The 17,078-nt window shown below is 40.8% G+C and overlaps 3 protein-coding genes across 3 annotated transcripts; 1 reads left to right on the forward strand and 2 right to left on the reverse strand.

The window, feature by feature from the left end:
- Positions 1-2,960: 2,960 nt before the first annotated feature.
- On the reverse strand, positions 2,961-4,165 carry MRS44_016072 (uncharacterized protein; the record flags this gene model as incomplete). The annotated part of the gene is made up of 2 exons (XM_065617877.1): positions 2,961-3,718; positions 3,772-4,165. The coding sequence occupies 2 exons, from the start codon at positions 4,163-4,165 to the stop codon at positions 2,961-2,963; spliced, it is 1,152 nt and encodes a 383-aa protein (XP_065473949.1).
- A 718-nt stretch (positions 4,166-4,883) lies between these two features.
- Positions 4,884-6,895, forward strand: MRS44_016073 (uncharacterized protein; the record flags this gene model as incomplete). Its single annotated transcript, XM_065617878.1, has 5 exons — positions 4,884-4,937; positions 5,003-5,166; positions 5,225-6,699; positions 6,754-6,839; positions 6,887-6,895. 5 exons carry the CDS (start codon positions 4,884-4,886, stop codon positions 6,893-6,895), a joined length of 1,788 nt encoding a protein of 595 aa, XP_065473950.1.
- Positions 6,896-8,563: 1,668 nt separating this feature from the next.
- On the reverse strand, positions 8,564-9,999 carry MRS44_016074 (uncharacterized protein; the record flags this gene model as incomplete). Its single annotated transcript, XM_046278033.2, has 3 exons — positions 8,564-8,762; positions 8,815-9,113; positions 9,163-9,999. The coding sequence occupies 3 exons, from the start codon at positions 9,997-9,999 to the stop codon at positions 8,564-8,566; spliced, it is 1,335 nt and encodes a 444-aa protein (XP_046123728.2).
- Between the last annotated feature and the right edge of the window lie 7,079 nt (positions 10,000-17,078).

The raw sequence follows: 17,078 nt of genomic DNA on the forward strand, positions 1-17,078 counted from the left end.
CCTGACTTTATTTTCAATTGAAATTAACTATGCCTCGATTTTTAAGTAAAGAAAGCGCTGCTGCGGCGCGTGTAGCGCATACGTATCTATCTAGGGCATCTACGCTACCGATAACTCAGGCGAACCCCTCCCTAGGCAAATATAGCATTAGTGACACCGCCGCGCTTTACTACGCAAATGCCGGCCTAACTAAGAAATATATATATCTATTAAAAGCTAGGAAACCGCTGCCTTTTAACTCTAAAGGAGGGACTCTATCGGCGCTAACTAGGCTAGAAGAATAGGCTTTAGTAACCTTTATCCATTTAGTTAAGAGTAGCGCTTTTGCTATATTAGAAACCTCTATTCGTAACTATGCTAGTTTCCTTCGGGGATATTAATTTAATAACCCATAGCCTCTTATATTAGTATTATAGGTATAGAGGTTTAAAAAGCGTTATCTAGAGCTTTAATATAAGTCCCTAAAGGTCTAAGAAGTCACCTATGCCGCTACCGAGATAGATATATAATATATCGATAATTAGTTTAAGGAATTTAATGCCCTAATAAGCACCCTTAGTATCTAAAAGTGCAATCTTTAAAACTTTAATAAGACCCCCTTATAAATTAGGTAAGTAAATAATAGCCTAAAGCTTTTTTTTCTACCTAGATAAAATAAAATATATAGATAATTATCTTTTAGCCTAGGAATAAAGAGTCTTTAATATCTATTAATACTACTAGCGCAATTAAGAGGTTAATTCCTTCGTTCTTAATACTTAAGGCAAAGATATTATTAGAGGAATATATACATGCTAATATTAACGAGCGTATTATCCTTATATTCATAGATATAGGTTATAATAACTCTTATTGATTAATCTAGTAGCTATAATACTTTAACCGCTATTCCTTTGCCGCTAGCGAGACCTTCGCTAGATCCTCTATTAGGAGGAGTAGTTTAACTACCTAATAACTATTATAAAGTCCTAATTTAACGAAGAATATATATTTAAACCTTATTACTAAGTTAAGAAGGCCCTAACCTTATACCGGCTCTTACTAATAGACTCCTTTTCTGCTTATAAGGATCTTAAATTTATCTAGTATTATAGAATATTTAATATTATCCCATATTGCCTCCTAAGTCACCTTAGTCACTATCTATAACCTCTTAACATTAGCGTTTATTAATACCTTAAAAATAAATAAAAATGCGCTCTTAGGGACTTTATAATAGCCAGCGGTATATAAATCTCTTAATTTAACTTTCTAAACTAGTGGAATTATATATATATAGCCGCATTTAAGGCCTATTATATATATATTAGCTATAAAAAGTCAGGTATCTTCCTTATTAACCTAGAAGTTATCCTAGGCTCGCTGCGCTAATATACTAAAGAGCGATAAAAGCCTCTATTCCTAGTAACTTTAAATAGGGATAAGGTAACTCTAAGAAAAGTCAAAAAGTAACTCTCTAATCTCTCTATTTAAAGGTCTATATCCCTCCTTAATATATTAACGCGGAAGGTTATCTAGAGCGCTAAAGCATATATTAATCTCGCTATTATAACGTAAAAGTCATATAAGAATATTATTAGATTATAGAAGGAGCATATATAACTCGAGGGATGCCGCATATAAAGTCGACGCTAAATTAAGGGCATTAAAGATAGTGCTTTTATTATAGGAGAGTTAAAGCATATAATTAAAGCACGAGAGGAAGAGTAGCGGAGACTAGAGTCTAAGAAACTAACTCAGCAATAAAATAATTTCCTCTATAACCTTCGTGATAATAGCTAGCCGCGTCTCCGTGGCGGCGTGGCCATGAAAGTAAAAAAGGAAAAGGCAGCCATAGAAGTAGCCGCGATAGCTTTATAGGAGGCCAATCGCTAGAAAATAATATCTAAGACGGAAAAGGAGACCTTAGAGAATCATAGGCGCCTTTAGATTAAAGGTAACGAGGAAAAACGGGACTTCTAGTATTGAATTTAGGGTTAATATATTCTTCTTAAAGCTATTCCCGAGGCTGCTAACTATTTGGCTAACCTTAATAAGGCTATAGCCTTGCGAGAGGCGGTAGCTTTGCGAGGTTAGCTAAATAATATACCTAAAGATGTGCTCTCGGTATTATTAAGAGACTTAATGCCGCTATTGCCCGGCAATGAGGAGGAGGATTGTGATGATATTAAAGTTATTATGAATATATAGATCGAAGGATTTATATAAGCCGCTTTGATAGCCGGAAGTAGGGATTATTCGCCTAGAAATAGCGATTAAGAAGAAGATCTATTACGCCGAGAAGATTGGGGCGGATTCGGCTATGATCGCGTGCCTAATAACTACTTGGATGACGAGAGGGTCGAGGCGTGTATTATGGTGGCCGGGATGATAATTCCTATGCCGCCGTCGCGGGCCCGAGACTAGGCATTATATTCACTTATATATAATAATATGGGAATAGCCTTAAGAAGGCTTAAATTAATAGAATTAATTGATTAGATTAAGCGCTATTCATTGATAACCTTTTTATTGAAATTGGGCTTTATTTGGTGGAGAAATAAGGCAATTATGGTGTGCGAGGCGGTTATAGCAGTGACGCAGTTATAGGTTGTGATGCCCCCTCTGTGATGAACAGAGGGGCGGCCTATCATTAGTCAGCCCCCTGGGTAACCGGCGACACCAGATTATGATATATCAGGATGGACTAATAGACTAATTAAGTATGCGGCAGGGGCGTCCTCCAACCGTCGATCGATGCCTGACAATGTCTTAGACATAACTCAATGAAGACGACAACCACGTTTTATTCAGCTCTGGCACAGCGAGGATAGAGTGATCATCGGCTTTCTAACTAAAACAGAAATCGGCAGGGAGACAAGAGCTTAAATGCCCCTCCAAGCCTTGGAACTATTTACGTTAAAGTGGTCTCTGGTAGAAACTACTCTTTGCTTGATGACCGACTCCCCGACACAGCCTGTTCAGACTGCAACGCCAAACACAACCAATGCCAGTCCAAAAACCACACCAAGTTCGAAACGACCATTGACATTGCTGGTTGCAGCGCCGGTAACTACAGCTGGACCAGTCGTCTGGGGGCCTACAGCCGGAGAAGTCGGGCCGTCGGCAGATGGGTGTGATGAGACGGATACCGTCCAAGAGGAGGGATGACTGAGGATGCTACCTGAACCCTGGCAAGTTTTGCAGGAGTTAGACTCTGAGACAAGGGAATTATGACCCTCGCTTTCGGGTGTGGTTCTGGAGCTGCCAGCCGTAGGAGCAGGCTGCTTGGCAAATGGCTGTGAGAAGCCGGATGGCGGCTCGTCGGGAAGATTGTTGGCGGCACAGCTTGTGGAACAGGGACTGGGCTCCGATGGGAGAGAAATGTCTGTCTGACTCTCAGGGACAGCTCCAGAACCGCCAGTTACAGTAGCAGGGTGCTTGACAGATGGCTGCGAAGACCCAGATCCCATCACAAATGACGGCTCTTCGGGAAGGTTCCCTGGGGAGCCGCCAATAACCCCCGACGGGATATGTGTGTTTCCCTGCTTTGCAGGGCTAGCTCCGGGGCCACTAGCGGTAGGGACAGGCATGCCTTTCTCGTTTTCAGGGATGGGTGCGGAGCCACCAGCCCCAGGATTAGGGTGTTTGATAGACGGGTTTAAGGGCATAGACGCTGTCTGGGGTGACCCATGGGGAGTGTTTTTCTTGGGCGCCGCATGTGGTGCAGGCATCAGGCCTGGACGGAATAGGCATGTTCTTCCGGTTTCCAGCGAAACCTCCGTGGGCAACCTCCCCGGGTCGGCGCGGCTTCGACAATCGGCACAGTGAGCGTCGCGGTGATGGGCTCATGGCCGCAGGACGAGCAGACAGCCACAGTCGAGGTGAAACCAGGGGGGACGCCGGTATGAGGAGAACACTCGGCCTTGGAGCAGTACGTAGTTATGACGTACGTATGCATACGCAGCCCAGTAGGGCAAAACTCAGGGTACTGAGTAGTGTACACGATGCTCGTCTGGTGATCAAGACCAGGGGTGCCTCCAGACCAGGTGCTGGTGCTTCCAGTAATGGTGCTGGTGATGGTGGGAAGGGTATTGACCGAAGTCACACATGAAGTCGTGTCGGCCCTGACGGTAGACCCCGCGGTCAGAAGAAAAGAGAGGGCAAAGGACTTGAAAGTCTGCATCTTGAAACGAGTGAAGGGGCAATATTAATGTAGGAACGAGTGTAACTTGTGCGATAATGTGTACTATGTCAAGTGAACAAAGCGGCGAGAGAAGAGGCCGTCTGCTAGATTATATAGACGCAGTGCTTCGTCATTTTCTGCCCAAGTGTTATTCCATGGCTTCACATGTTGAAAACCACTCAGCTGAACTAGAATTGCAACGGGAAATTAGAAATGCCAGTAATCCTTATCCAAACTTCGGAGTTGAAGTAGAGGTGAACCAAAGAGAATCCCTAGTCGGACAGCCCAATCGAATCGGGCCGAAATCGCCAACTACGCAAGCGCTGCTACCGGGATAGGATTGTCTCGATAACCTCCACCGTGTATGCTTATCACTTCTCATTTCGTTTAAGTAGCTCTATTCAGCTGCCGGTAAACATTTCACCGACATCAATTGCTTCTGTCGAGGACTAGGGAAGTTAGCTGAGCCAATTTCCCACAGGAATACCCCGCAGTGCAGAAGTCATTCGGGACATTCCTTCAGGAGAAAAGGAGAAATGCTGTTAGAGCCATCCACGCATTGTCAAGGGCAACGCGGACTCTCAACCCCTGGTTCCATCTCCAAGTATATATGTGCAGACTCCATCGCCTGTTCTGGTGCCCTTCCTCAATATCAAGCAGACCATAGTCACCTCTAAATCATTCGTTTCCCTCCTGCCAGACACATTCTTTTACCACCATGCAACTTGAAAGAGCTGTCGCAACCACTGCGTCTCTAGCGCACATGGGCTCTGTGCTTGCCCAAACAATGGGGTCTCCCCGGTTGACGAAATATGCCCCATCGGCCTCAACGTCCAGCCTATCGAGTTCCAAGTCCTGCAGCCCATTCTCGTCGACACTTTCATTCCTGCCAACACCGACCTTGTCATCAACGACGATCTGGTCCTTCATATTACCGATGCTCCCGTGTCGCTCCGCACCGTTTTAACCGAGACCTCTACGAGTGTAACCCAAGTCACAAGGTTCGTTCAAGTTGAACTCTCGTGTCGTTAAATACTTTGACTGATATATCATAAGCAGCGCCTTCAGCGGTAATCCGTTCGAGGGGCAGTTCATCACTATCACTTCAACCGCTGGTCCAGGTGATGCCAATGACGGTTCAACTACGATAACTTATCCCCCGAAGGATCCCAACGGCCAGGGTACTGTGATCATCCAGGTACCGCCAACGACCAGAGTCTCCACACCTACCGAGACCGAGGACTATGTCGAAGTCGCCGGGCTTTATACTACCGTAACCAGGACTGTTGACACTAACGACAACAACGGCCCCGTTACGAGGACATATCCTCCGACAGACCCTGATGGCCTTGGCACGGTTGTCATCGAACTGGATTCAAACCCTGATGCTACCGGCGGCAGTAGAAACACTGAATTTCCCTTGTCATCTACTGAGGTGTACACCACCGTCACTACCACTGGAGGCACTAACAATGGCCCTGTTACGAGAACCCACCCCCCAAGTGACGGTGGAAGTTTGAGCACCGTTGTTGTCGAAGTGCCGCAAGTTACTGTTGCATCCAGTGGGGGCGGCACAACAGGACCCCAATTTCCATCAACTACGCACTACACCACCATCACTACAACCTCGGAAGGAAGTGTTGATGGTACTGTCACAAGGACATACCAACCAACCGACGATGGTGACCTAGGCACTGTCATCGTTCAAGTATTCTCAGTGGAGGATGCTTCCACGACTGCCACAGGCGATAACGGGAGCTCAGCACCAGTTAAAAACACGCAAGGCCCTACAGACTCTCATGTCACCAACGTGGATGAGACAACTGCTCCGACAAGCCAAGGAGAGTCCATTCAGACTGATTCTCCCAGTAGCACTGACACGTCTGGTGATGGGGACGAGACTGACTCGACCGAAGCTATGGCTGAGACCGGTGCTTCGGCCAACACTGACGCCAATACCTCAACAAGCTCCAATGGCGGCACCAATACGTCTACTGATGGCTCTAGTGGCCCCGGGACAGACATGTCGACTGACACCAACACGTCAGTCGAGTCTGCTGAAACAGAATCCACTTCCCTCCAAGCCTCAGTTGAAGGCACCGAGCCGGCTGAGTCTCTTTCACTTCCGACGTCGGCTACAGCTACTGAAGCGGCCCAGTCTTCCTCCCTTCCAGTTGATTCTGAAAGCACAGGGTCAGGCGTATCTACTGGGTTGGATTCACCTTCTCTCCCAATCTCAGCTGGAAGCACTGAACCAGCCGAATCAACCGAGGCAGAATCTACTAGTCTTCCAGCCTCTACTGAAAACACCGAGCCAACCGAACCAACTGAAATGACGTCGATTCCTAGCCCAGCCTCCACTGACCCCGGCGAGCCAAGTGGCTCGACTGAGGCACCCTCGGACAGCTTGGCATTGACTGACGCTCCAGCCGAAACGGGTACTTCCTATGAGCCTTGCCCGGATAGTTTATACGGAAACCCTCAATGTTGTTCGGTTAATGGCCTAGGAGTGGTGGACGCGGAGTGCGATTCCCGTAAGTTGTGCTTCGCCCTCGTGTTTGAGAGTTCTAGACTGATCAACGTATTAGCAACCGAGACCCCGACAGACCCAGACTCGTTCAGTCAGATATGTGCGGCCACTGGTCAGCGAGCCCGCTGCTGTGTTCTACCCGTGGTATGTAACCTGAAGCATCTTATACGGAACGACTGAGGCTAACATAGCTACCTTGACTAGCTTGGTCAGGCACTTTTGTGTATGACACCTGTGGGGGTGGCTAACTAGAACGTAAAGATTGTGGGCGGATACTTGGAGTCCACCCCGCCACCTACTACTACTATTAATATGTAAAGGATCACTTGTAATTTAATAAATTACATGCTTTCTATCCATACACGCTAGTTGGTCCTATGCTTGCTATAAACCTTAATAATATCTCTTTTATTTATAGTGCTATTACTAGGTGTTACGGGCGAGCCCGTGAGAGTGGTTATTCCCCCTGGAAGAACCGGGAACAAAGAACCGGCCAAACCTTTGGCCGAGGCCCCGCTACGAGCCCTCTTGGTATGCTGTGAAACCCGAACTGTCGTTGAAATAGGCCCCGGCCCATTCGGGGTGTTCATTAGCATCGATATATTGGTCTCTACCCTGCTGGAAGGGTCATCAAAATTAAGCTATTTTACAGTTATCAATGAACCCCATCGCCTTGTCTAGTTGTTAAATGGGTGCGTCAGGGGATCTAAAGAAGCCGTACGGCAAGAAAGGTAGTGGCTCATGGTAAGAAGAATTGGCGCCTGCCTCGAGAAAAGTGATGTTCTTGTTATCTGGAGTCCAAGGACATCGGACAGGCATAACCTACCGTCAAAGGGACATTCCACCCGTACAACTTCAATACTAGCCTGAATAAGGAATTATTTCTGATCACAGTTCATCCCGTAATTGTTGATACGGGTGTCATAGACACTGCCGGCAACGAGAGCTTTAAACATGATATCGTCTGAATGCTGCTGAAGTTTGTCGGATGCGAGGCACCCCAGGGTAATTCCGACCGTGCGACTGGAGTGTTCATGGTACCAGCAGAGATGAGGAAAGAGAGAATGATACCGATGATAGCGAAGATGGCGTACAAAACGTTCGCAACGATTCCGTGCGCGTTGGAATCGTAGGGATCATCGTCCACTGCTGGTAGCCTGGTTTGCGGAAAGCTCTCCAAAGTTCCTCGGACACAGATCATTACCAGGATCCGAGCATGACTGGATCATTACCGAAGTCACTTCGATGTCCGAGCATGGCGCTAAGAATGAAAAGAAGAGGGGACCGAGGATGAACGGGAACGGCCTTCACGACACTCATGCAGAATGAACATATCTATATGCCTGAGCAGGCGGTGGTTCATGCTCTACCCCCCACGTACTTCAATTTACTGTGGTTCTGGACTGGATTCTTAGGTCATACAAAAGGAAATGGCTCGTAACTCCACGGATATTTACATTAGGACAAAGGCAGATGAATTTTAGCTTGGGAGATTGTACTGAGAAGTCCTTCGCTTGCCCGGCCTAAAATGTGCACCCCAACCGACGAGCCGCAGAACCCGACCTTCTGCAAGCCAGGCGTTTCAGTTGTTAGGGACAGACAGGGCAATGAGTGCTAGTTTGAGAGAACCCGGTTTCAGTCTATACATCTGAAGCACTCGCCACTTACTAAGTCACAAAGTCCATGTCATCTATCGTTGAGACGCTCACTACTACCGAGTCCGCGGTTTCGGGAATTGCTTTTCACGTGTTCATGTGCTTTTGCCAGGTCTCTAAACTGGGCGCACTAAGCACACAATCTCATTGCTCAATCTGACCCGTACGGCATAACGCCAATTCGTGGTAAGAATTTAGAATGGCTTTGCATAGTCAAGATCCGGTTCTTCTCAATGATTCACTTCTCTGGTTGGCTTTCTCAGTCAGGATTGCCCATTTCCGCTTCCTTATTGCTTCGTGCATGACCGCTCCGTTTCTCTGCCGATCGTAGAAGACCGCACAGTCGTTATATAGTTTCGGTCTGACCTCCTTGAATGCGTCCAGGATATCACACACCCTACTGCGAATCGCTCTGGTCATATAAGCAACAAGTCTGCCAACACCTGGAGTTGGGTCTACTATACCTGTTCCAATAACACTCGTAGTTTTCAAAAAGAGGCCCAAACATGATTGGAAGGATAACCTCCGCACCATCGGTGACGAGCTCGCAGAAATGTGCGCCGTTCCATAAGCACAATGTACGCTCCACAACTTGGTAGTGTGGACTAGTCATGGATTTGGCAAGTTGGCGGAAGAGAGGTCCTTGGACTTTGAAGAATTCGGCAGAATCCAGGACTTTGAAGATGTCTTCGACTTCATTCAAGAGGAGGATCTCCTTTGTGCTGCTGACTTTGGGCCAGAAACGCAGCAGTCTGAGGATTACCTGTACTAGTTAGAATGCTGTAACGAAAAGGTAATTCCAGTCGTCTTACAGACTCAGCAAGTGCTGCATCCTTTTCCAGAAATCCAACGATACAGAAGGACAGCTGGGGATGGTACCTGCCTAGGATCGTAGGTTTGTGGAGGGGGAGTAAGACACAATTCAGGAGTGTCTTATGCTCCTCTTTCAGGGGTATGGAGAAGCCGGCAATAATAGAGCCCATGATTTCCAGTAGTTCAGCTATGCCGTTGAACCTTTGTGTTTCGTATGTAAATTGGAGAAAAATGTGGTTGATAGACCGCCGAATAAAAGATCGTAGAGTAGAAAATTTGACATAAATGGAGTGAAGGATGTTTTTCACATAGTCTCGCTCGCGGGGATCTTCAGAGTTGAGGAGCTCTAGAAGCTGGAGCACGAAGCCCTGTTGGACAAAGTCCTTGGCAACATCTGTCTTGAAATCGTCGCTCCTTATGAAGCACAAGAAGAGCTCGTATATGATATGGATGTGGGGCCAGGCAACCTCGAAAACTGGCGCGTCCAGCTCGAGGTCGAAGACCCCAGACGGGGTATTCGACATGGGTGGTCGTAAAGGTCGAAAAAGATTTCTCGCCAACATGTCGAATACTTTCGAGTACATGTATGGCCTCATGAATCGTGTATTAGAAGTAATACTGTCGAGGAGCTCGTGAAGTACAAGTCTCTTGATCTCCTTGGATTCCACATGGCTGCTCGCGTCGCTGAAGTCGAAGATAATATTGCACTGGTCGATCTTCTGCATGACAAGGTCATACCGTTGGCTCAGGGGCACGTCGTAGATGCTCGGAAGACGCTCTAGCTCTTTGCTAGTGGGTATATTAAAGCCGGACGAGTTTCGCCGTTGTTGGGGCATCAGAAACACCGTCGGTATCGCATCCAGGCAGTCTATTGCCTTCTGGGTTGGGGGCAACTCCTGGCTTCTTCCCGGCAGTGTCAGGTGATGAGGTATCGCTTCCGTGGTATCCGGCGGGGGAAAATGCTAGGGTTAGATTTAGTAACATGCCCGTTTATCAAGGTCTCAAGCCGCTTACGACAGGTGCTAGGCTAATACTGATGGTTTCAGGTACTTCCGGGTCCGAATTATCGCAGTTAGTATTTTCAATATCGCCTGTCGAAGCAACTTCATCCCGGATTTCGCTCGGCTGTTCGATGCTTGACAGGGTCAAAGGAAGAGGGCGAGCAGGACGCGGGGGTGACCGTTTGATGCGGGCATCGTTCAAAACTGGGCTGGGAGATGGAACTTCTAATAGAGATGACTGGCTGGATGAAGCTCCGGTTGGTGGAGACACAGTTTCATCTCTGGATGGCTTGTTCGTCTTGTTGGATTTGGTGAGGGGCTTGCCTCGTGAGATCTGTCGATGCAGACGTCAGTTCTCGAGATCCAGAGCAACCAATTCTAGGCTCGGGGGTTATAACTCTTTTCTGAAATCGCTTCATCCTCCTTAACGACCGTTGTCGACCCTCTATCGGGGCACATTCAAGTGAGGGGTTGTCCTTGGTGATGGAGGATTGACGGATAGAATGGCACATTTAAGTGGTGCGAGGAGGGGTGAGCGTGACCTTGTGGCAGATAAATGGCTAGAGATAAGGTGTCGATTTGTCTCACCCAAAGTAGACAAAAAACTAGCTACATAAACCTTCCATGCGGGTTTCTAGTTCAGCATATAAGGTGATCGGCTGGTAGGTGTACAACTGTACATGAAAATTTTGTATGTGACACGTAGGTATCAGGCAAAATATAAACTAACAGTAAGATTGCAGACACTGTCGTACGGCGGAATCCGGGTCCTCCCGTGCGGCTCTCGTGGGTTGGAGAAACCGTTCGTTGAGCGCTTGGCTCTCCCGCGGTGGGATAAAACTCTTCACCCACACAATTTCAACAAACTCGGCAGGGATTTCGGCGACAGGGACAGTGAGATGATGGTCTTTGTTCAGTTGGCCGTTCGTTAATCAACCCTGTTAGCCAAATCCCGATGTTCAGGTTGTAAACAGCAGGCAAGCGTGTGCGGCCGGAACAACATTTAGCAATCATCAGACGATTCGGAAACAACGAACCCTCCCCAAGCGACAGGGGCCACAGCGTTGGGCCATTAGCAGTCACGGCAATTCCGAGAGCCGCAACGCCACATCGGCGTCACCGCCGTGGATCCGTGTTACAAGCCGTGCCAGGCCTCACCATCCTGGGGCTAGTTTGGGATCTAATCCTTGCCATTCTGAGAGCAGACACCCCCTCGCAATCTTCTACGTGGTTTCCCCGGATCAAAACTCTTCTCCCTGCAATCGTCTGCTTCAGCCATATGGCCGTCCCTCCCAAGCGTATCAAGAGTCGGTTGCCGCTTCGCGAGCAGCTCTGTCGGATATTCTCGGCAATTGAGAATCGAGGCATCTACGAGGAGAGAACCGGATAAGCAACTAGCCTCATACATTAAAGCAGCAAGGTTTAGCACTGGAGATGACACGACACAACACCACCAGGCACTAGATCAAGGGTAGAGTATCTAGAAAATACACACAACGCCGCCCGTGGAGGTAACCCGGCACTCGGGATTTCAGTTGACCGAGGAGAGCCTCATTAAGGGAGTCGACGATGATACAGTTGGGATTCGGATGGGAATATGGAAGGACGTATCTACCAGGGTCAGGGCGAATCAGTTCAAGGGAGGAAAAGAAGAAAAAGAGAGGCCCATGTCACGCATCTCACATGGAAGAGCGACGCTAACCACATTCGGAGGTCAGCTTCAACCTCGTGATCCTGACACTTCCACGAATCCTTTCCTCAGCACCTGTCGACCTACGGAAAGGTAGAATGGTGCGTCTTGTAAATCATCAAGCCAAGGACTTAGATAACATCGCGCATCGACCTTGCCATGTGGCAGCGAGCAAAGCACTACCCCGGCCAACGTGGCCAAAGCAAAGCACCGCCGAACGGGCAAGGGGAACTGACGTTCAGCCGAGCTGTGGAACAAGCCAGGGGACGCAATGATAAGGATGGGGAATATAGATGGGGAAACTTATGGTTGCTCAGCTGGCCAGGATTAAGACCTGCGTGAAGAGGGCCATGGCATTAGGACGTAGCCAAGTCGGGATAGCCGAGGCAAGGTTATCGAAAAGGCCGGACTGCTGTGCGGATCTTTCTCGACCAACTGAAGGGTAGAGGCACCGCCATGCCGTACCAAGAGTGTGTCGACCCGGTTATAATACAATTTCGGCGCCGCGTGGATGGTCGGTCTACGACAAGGGGTGGACTCCGCCGCGATGCAGCACATGCTTCCGGCTCCGCTCCCCGTAACAGAGGCTCGGGCTGACAGCCGATGCACCCCGCAGTAGATCGGGGAGGCGGAACCCTTGGGGTACACGCGGATAATGAGTTGTCATGGCACTTCTCATTGTAGCATGGGTATCTGAGATGATCTCACATGGGAATAAGATGGTTATGCTGCTCAATACCGCTCAGCCAGTTGATTTACTGACGGGGTTCTGACCTCTCTTTAGTTCCGAGTCGGATATTGACGGAGGTGGCGCAAATATTTCTTGCTGTGTATCTTCGGAACGGACCGTTCCCTGTGTCTTTTTGCAGCGGGTTTGCTGGACTACCCGTTGACTAAACCTCAGAGGGTTGAAGCGTGCAACATGGGTGCGGGCAGAAGGGATGATTGAAATGCACCCCCTTCATCTATCGCAGACCAGTGGTGTTAGATTTTGAGGTGAATTGTGTGTATTCATTGCTCTTCTCGCCTTCCTAGAGGGTCAAGGCAGGCTATTAATGCCTTTTGTTATATAAATAAACCTTATTAATTTAAGCTTAGTAAGACCTTAGGCTTTTTATATAAAGCCTCTATTATTAAAAGAATTAAGATATTAATTATAATGCTTTAATCCCTATTTTAAGTAATATAAAGGTATAAAAGAATAATATATTAAAAACTAATATACTTAATAAGCGAGTGAGCTAGATAAGTAAGTGAGCTAGTATATTATATACCTAGAATTAACCTACCTTATATAACTTAACTTTCTTCATAAAATAGCTATAAACTTAAAAAAAGTAGTTTTATAAGCTTAACTTAATATAAGATATAAAAATTATTTATATAAATTTAAAAAAATTTCATTTATAGAGAAATAACTAAATATATAATATAAATATATTTTTTTTATATTACTTTATAAGGAATTTAATTAAATCTATTTAAAGATTAATAAAATATAATAAATTATATAATAATTATAATATTAAGTTTAAATATATTTTAAGCTAAGTATAAAATTTTAAAGGTTTTTTTAAATTTCTTTTTAAGGTATAAATACTTTTAGCTTACTTACTTAAGTAGCTTACTTACTTATTAAGTATATTATATTTTAAGTTAGTTTAATAAGCTTAAAAAATAAACAAGATTTAAATCTTTTTATTAAATTATAATATACTTAATAAGTAAGTTATATAAATAAGTAAATTATATAAAAATCCCTTAACTTATATCTTTTTTAATTAATTAATTAATTATTAATTACTTAGTATATTATAATTTAATAAATAAATTAAAATCCTTCTCGCCCTTTAGGCCTATTAAAATAACTTAAAACTTAGTCTTTAATATATTATATTAATTTATATAATTAATTATAATACCCTTTATACTTTATATAATAATTTCTAAGCCTTAGCTAATATAATCCTTAAATTATATAAGTTATTTAAATTTAAAAAAAAAATCTTTATTTATTTTTAATTTAAATTTATAAGAATTTCTCTCTTAATTATATAATATTAAAGATATAATTAATTAATTACCTCCGTGGTATAATAGTTCTTATATTATAATTAAGGTTACCTTACTTATAAGGAGGCCGCTAATTCGAGCCTAGCTAGAGGCCCTTTTCTCTAGCCTATATAACCTTTATAATTATAAAAAATCATAAGGGCTAGGGATTAAACCCTTAACCTATAAGTTAACTAAGGCCGCTTTATTACCGCGCTATTATAGCTATTATTTTATTAATACCTATTATTAAAATTATTATTAATATTACTAATTACCGCTATGAGACCCTACTTAGCCTATTTACCTTATAGCTAATTAACCTAAGCCTATATTATATAGCCTAACTTAATATAAAGAGTATATATAATATAATAACCTAACTAAGAGCTATATAATTAGGTATTATATAATTAATCGCCGTAAGGTAACTTAATTAAGAAAATTATATATCTATGCTATAAGGTAGGGCCTAGCGAGGTATATATATAACTAGAGGGAAAGGTATTATATAACTTAAGGCTATATAATAGGTTATATAATAACTAATTAACTTATTAATTTAAGTTATTAATTAAGCCTAGCCAGCAAGGGGTTTTAGAGCTAATAAGGGGTAATTTTAAGTTTAATTGAGGTTTTTTTACTTTCTTAATTAAGTAATTTTCTTTAAATAAAAATAACGCCTTATTATTAAAATTACTAAGACCTAATTAAAATAATATAATCCCCTTTATAAGGGTTATAATATATTAAATTATTTATTTATAATTAATTAATTAGTTATTAATTATAATATATTATTAATTAATATATATTAAGGTTTAAACTTTATTAAGTAATACTTAGTAATTAAGGTATATATTTCTTAGAAATATAATTATTATAAGCTTAAAATGGTATTTAAAGCTAAAATTAATATAACTTAAAAATTAAAAATAAATTATAATTATTTAAGTATGAAAATAAAAAGCTAAGTAATTTAATTATTTATTATTATATTAATATATATAATAAGTAAATAAGTTAAATTAATAAGTAAGCTAAAAATTTTAACCTTTAAGATAAGATTAAAAATAAAAATATAATAAAGTAATATATATAATAAGTAAATAAGCTAGTTAAGTAAGTATATTAAAAATTCCTTAATTTATATTCTCTTTATTTAATTAATTAATTCTTAATTACTTAATATATTATAGTCTAATTATAAGGCTAGAATACTTCTTATTATTTAGGCCCTTTAAAATACCTTAAAACTAAGCCTTTGATGCGCTATAGATATATATAAGATTAAGTAATTAATATTATATCGCTAATAGCATATTATTTAATCTTAATATAATACTATCTATAAATTATATTAGCTATTTAATCTAGAGAAATAAATCTTTATTTATTTTATTCTTAACTTAGATTTATAAGGATTTCCCCTTAGGCTATATAATATAAAAGAAATAACTAATTAATTACTTATTAATTATAATATATTACTAATTAGTATATATTAGGCTTATAATTTTATTAAGTAATACTTAGATCTTAAGATATATTTTTTTATAAATATAATTATTAAAGAGCTAAGTATTAAGATTTAATTATTATCTATAATTAATTTTAACTAATAGTAAATATACTTATAAAGTATAATATTTAATTAAATAATATTTATAATTTTAATAAAATTAGCTTTTTTATAAGTATAATTATAAGTAAAATAATTATTATAAGTTTAAAAAGGTATTTAAAGCTAAAATTAATATAGCTTAAAAACTAGGAATAAATTATAATTATTTAAGTAATTAATATAAAAGGCTAAGTAATATAGCTATTTATTATTAGCGCGGGCTAATATTACTTTATTAATTAATACTAAGAAAATAACCTCTTAGGTAATTAAGTTATTATAATAACTTAAAATAGCTAGATTAATAATAAGATTTATTTAAAATAGCTAAAAGACTTTAATTAATATATAGCTAAGTAATTAAATAGTTATTATTATCTCTTAATCTTTAATAATTATAAAAGTTATTACTTTATTAAATTTAAGAGATATTATAAGGAAAAGAAAATTATCTAGCTTTATATATTACTTTATTTCTTTTATTTATTTTAGCCCCTTAATATTAAGTACTTTAGCCTATTAAAAAAGGCTTATAGTTAAGAAATATAATATCTAATTAAATACTTTATTACTTATATTTTAAAGACTAAGTTCTTTCTAGCCTTTTATTTTAACTATAATGAAATAATAATATAATACATAAACTACTTATAGCTAATTAAAGCTAAAAGAGCTACTTAATAAGTAGTTAAAAAAGAGATAAATTAAAAAATAAAAATAAAAAGGATAACTTACTAAGGGCTATAGCGGAAGATGCCTCTTTTAATTAAATAATTACGTGATTAGGCATATGACTAATAGGCTCGCCCGAGCCCTAACTCACTATGCCGCATATAAGGCTATTATAATATATAGAAATATTAGGGGGGCTTTTAAAGGAGCTAGGCTTATTCCTCTAGACCTAGAAAGTATAATCTTAAAGCTTAATATATAGCTATAAACTCTAATGCCTACTAAGAAGGGGGCTAAATTATTAACCTCTTAGGCTTTAAAGACCCTAAAGATAATAATTAAGGCTAAATCTTAGTCTAAATACCTTAAAAGGCAAATTAAAAGGCATTAAAATAGCTCTCTAGAGTTAATTTTAAAGGCTCTATAATCTCTTGCAAAGGGAATAAAGGCTATTATATATAAGATTACCTTATTAATTACTAAGAATAAAAACCTTTAAGAGGTAAATAAGATATTAAGTTAGTATTAAAGGGTAAAAAAAACTAAATTATAAAAGAAAGGGGTTATAATAATATAAGAAAGAAAAGAAATAATTAATTAAATAAATATAAATATATAAATAATAATTAAATTATTAAGGAATAATAATTAAAGAAGATTAATTAGACTTAGTATTTAATATTATAATATATATAATAAGTTTAATTATAATATAAAGATTTATTAGGTAGTAATTAAGATATTTTAAAAAAATATAATAAATAATATTAAATAATTTAATAATTTATAGTATTTTTATTATAATTTTTATTTAAAAAGAAAGAAGAAAATAACTTACTTACTTAATTAGCTTACTTATTTATTATATATATTATT

This window comes from Fusarium solani, assembly GCF_023522795.1.
Source record: "Fusarium solani strain SB1 chromosome Unknown bctg00000012, whole genome shotgun sequence".
Classification (NCBI taxonomy): domain Eukaryota; kingdom Fungi; phylum Ascomycota; class Sordariomycetes; order Hypocreales; family Nectriaceae; genus Fusarium; species Fusarium solani.